Source organism: Olea europaea, unplaced genomic scaffold (genome assembly GCF_002742605.1).
Source record: "Olea europaea var. sylvestris unplaced genomic scaffold, O_europaea_v1 scaffold19492, whole genome shotgun sequence".
In the NCBI taxonomy this organism is placed as follows: Eukaryota; Viridiplantae; Streptophyta; class Magnoliopsida; order Lamiales; family Oleaceae; genus Olea; species Olea europaea.
Window position 1 is genome coordinate 1 of NW_019237333.1, and position 2,020 is coordinate 2,020.

At 33.5% G+C, this 2,020-nt stretch overlaps 1 protein-coding gene across 1 annotated transcript; it reads right to left on the reverse strand.

Moving 5' to 3' along the window:
* Positions 1-5: 5 nt before the first annotated feature.
* Positions 6-1,891, reverse strand: LOC111379212 (ras-related protein Rab-3A-like; the record flags this gene model as incomplete). The annotated part of the gene is made up of 4 exons (XM_023002559.1): positions 1,820-1,891; positions 1,444-1,634; positions 1,245-1,345; positions 6-199 (listed from the first exon to the last, which is right to left on the reverse strand). Coding segments are annotated over exons 1-4 (558 nt in total), but the record flags the coding sequence as incomplete, so codon positions are not given.
* Between the last annotated feature and the right edge of the window lie 129 nt (positions 1,892-2,020).

Here is a 2,020-nt window from a genome sequence, read left to right on the forward strand (position 1 = left end):
GAGAGAGAGAGAGAGAGAGCACAACAACATGAGAATTCAAAAGCCAAAGAACAAAAAAGATCTATGCTGCGGGAATACAACAAAGATATCTGATACCCAAAGATATAAGATGATGAGTAGGCAGAGTAATTACTGTTAAAAGATGACTCGTCAGTCACATCATACACCAGCAATATACCCATTGCTCCACGGTAGTAAGCTGCATAAAAATAAATTTAAATAAAAGTCTTGGAAATTTCAAGAAAGAAAAATTATGTTATAGATAATCTAAACCGGTTACAAGCACCATACAAGAAAAAATAATTGACGATATAAACCTTAACCAAAGGCAAAAGCCAAAAGGAACCATGTCTTTTCATAATGATATATATTGGCCAATTGCAAATTCCTCATATGATATACGATCTTACTTCTGTTCCTCTTATCCTTCCTTCCATGACTAAATGTAGAAAAACGCCTGTTGATATTTGGAAACTCCTATCGAAATAAGTTCTTGGAAAGAGAGATTTCTACCAGAGAATTAATTTACTCCCTCCTTCAGCATAAAAAGATAAACAGGTTTTTAACTTTTCTGCAGACCTTGGAACCATTTAACAAATTTGAAAAGCTACAGTAATAGCCTTCGGTACCCATTTTTAATCCTGTGCCTTTTCATAGCTCAGTTCATTGTCCTACAGAAACAGATCTTGACCAATAGCAAGCATAAAACACTACATCAAATTTAGTATTGTTCTTTTGACATGGTTTATTTCAAGTCAAACCTGCACTTCTAAGAGTTTCCTCCTTGATCCAACTTCATGTAATAGTTTTGAGATATTCTCCTGAATTCAGTTACAATAAGAATTGCTTCTTAAAATGCAAATGTATGTTTAATTTTATATAAAAAGAAAAGCATTCAGGTGTAATTGTTCTTCAAATTTAATAAACTGCAATGCAATGTCAATGAGAAAAGACTTTTAGTTTTCCTGACACACAAGCATAGAATTCCATTTCTATCAACATCCAGTAGTTGATTTTTTAAGTGATATGGCATTTATTTATTTTGGGTGGAAGTACTTAATCAATATAGGTACTTCATGCCATCAAATTTCCATGAAATCGATCCATCTCGAGCATATGGATGCATCTATAGAGAATATTCATGCACCATTTGAAAAATGAAAATGTGCAACAGAATAGTGAATTCTCTTAGCTCATGTCCAGAGAATGGGGATGGGATATTTGTCCATAGGTCATGTGCATACCAGTCGTGATAGTTCGGAATCGCTCTTGCCCAGCAGTATCCCAAATTTGCAGTTTGATCCGTTTCCCATCCAGCTCTATGGTCCTTATCTTGAAATCAATGCTGTACAATGAATTCAAATCTAAGGAGGATAGCTGCTAGCACAAGAACGTTGTGAAGCCATACTGAAATATTACATTTTTTATTTCAAATAGACATACCCAATGGTGGTAATGAAACTGGTGGTGAAAGAACCATCAGAGAAACGCAAAAGAAGGCAACTCTTGCCCACACCTGAAAAGTGAAAATATAGTATTATAATGTGACATAACAATATGTGAAGATTATTGATAATCCTAATTTCAAACCAGAAAATTCTATGAAATAAACTACCATAAACAGATTGAACTACCTAGGGAAAAAAAAATAAAAATGAGGAGAAAATTAACATCATTCATTCAGCCTATAAAGATTTCACAGAGTTGAACCAACACTTTTCAATAGCTTTGAAACATTACTGACTCTACTAGCGATCAAGAGCACTACTTTCTAACATTTACAGACTAAAAAAGTTAGCAAATTAATATATTAATATACCTCGTCAGCTTGATCAAGTAGCTTAAATATCTGGTCAGATTCGAGCTTGACTGATATGAAGATATCAATCATTAACCTTTCGATAATTTTGATCATTTTCTCTAAAACACTTATTTAGCATGCACTGCTGCTCCATCAGTATCTTATCCTGTACTACAATAAATTTCTCATAGCTCATTTTTTTTTCTTAGCCCAAATCCT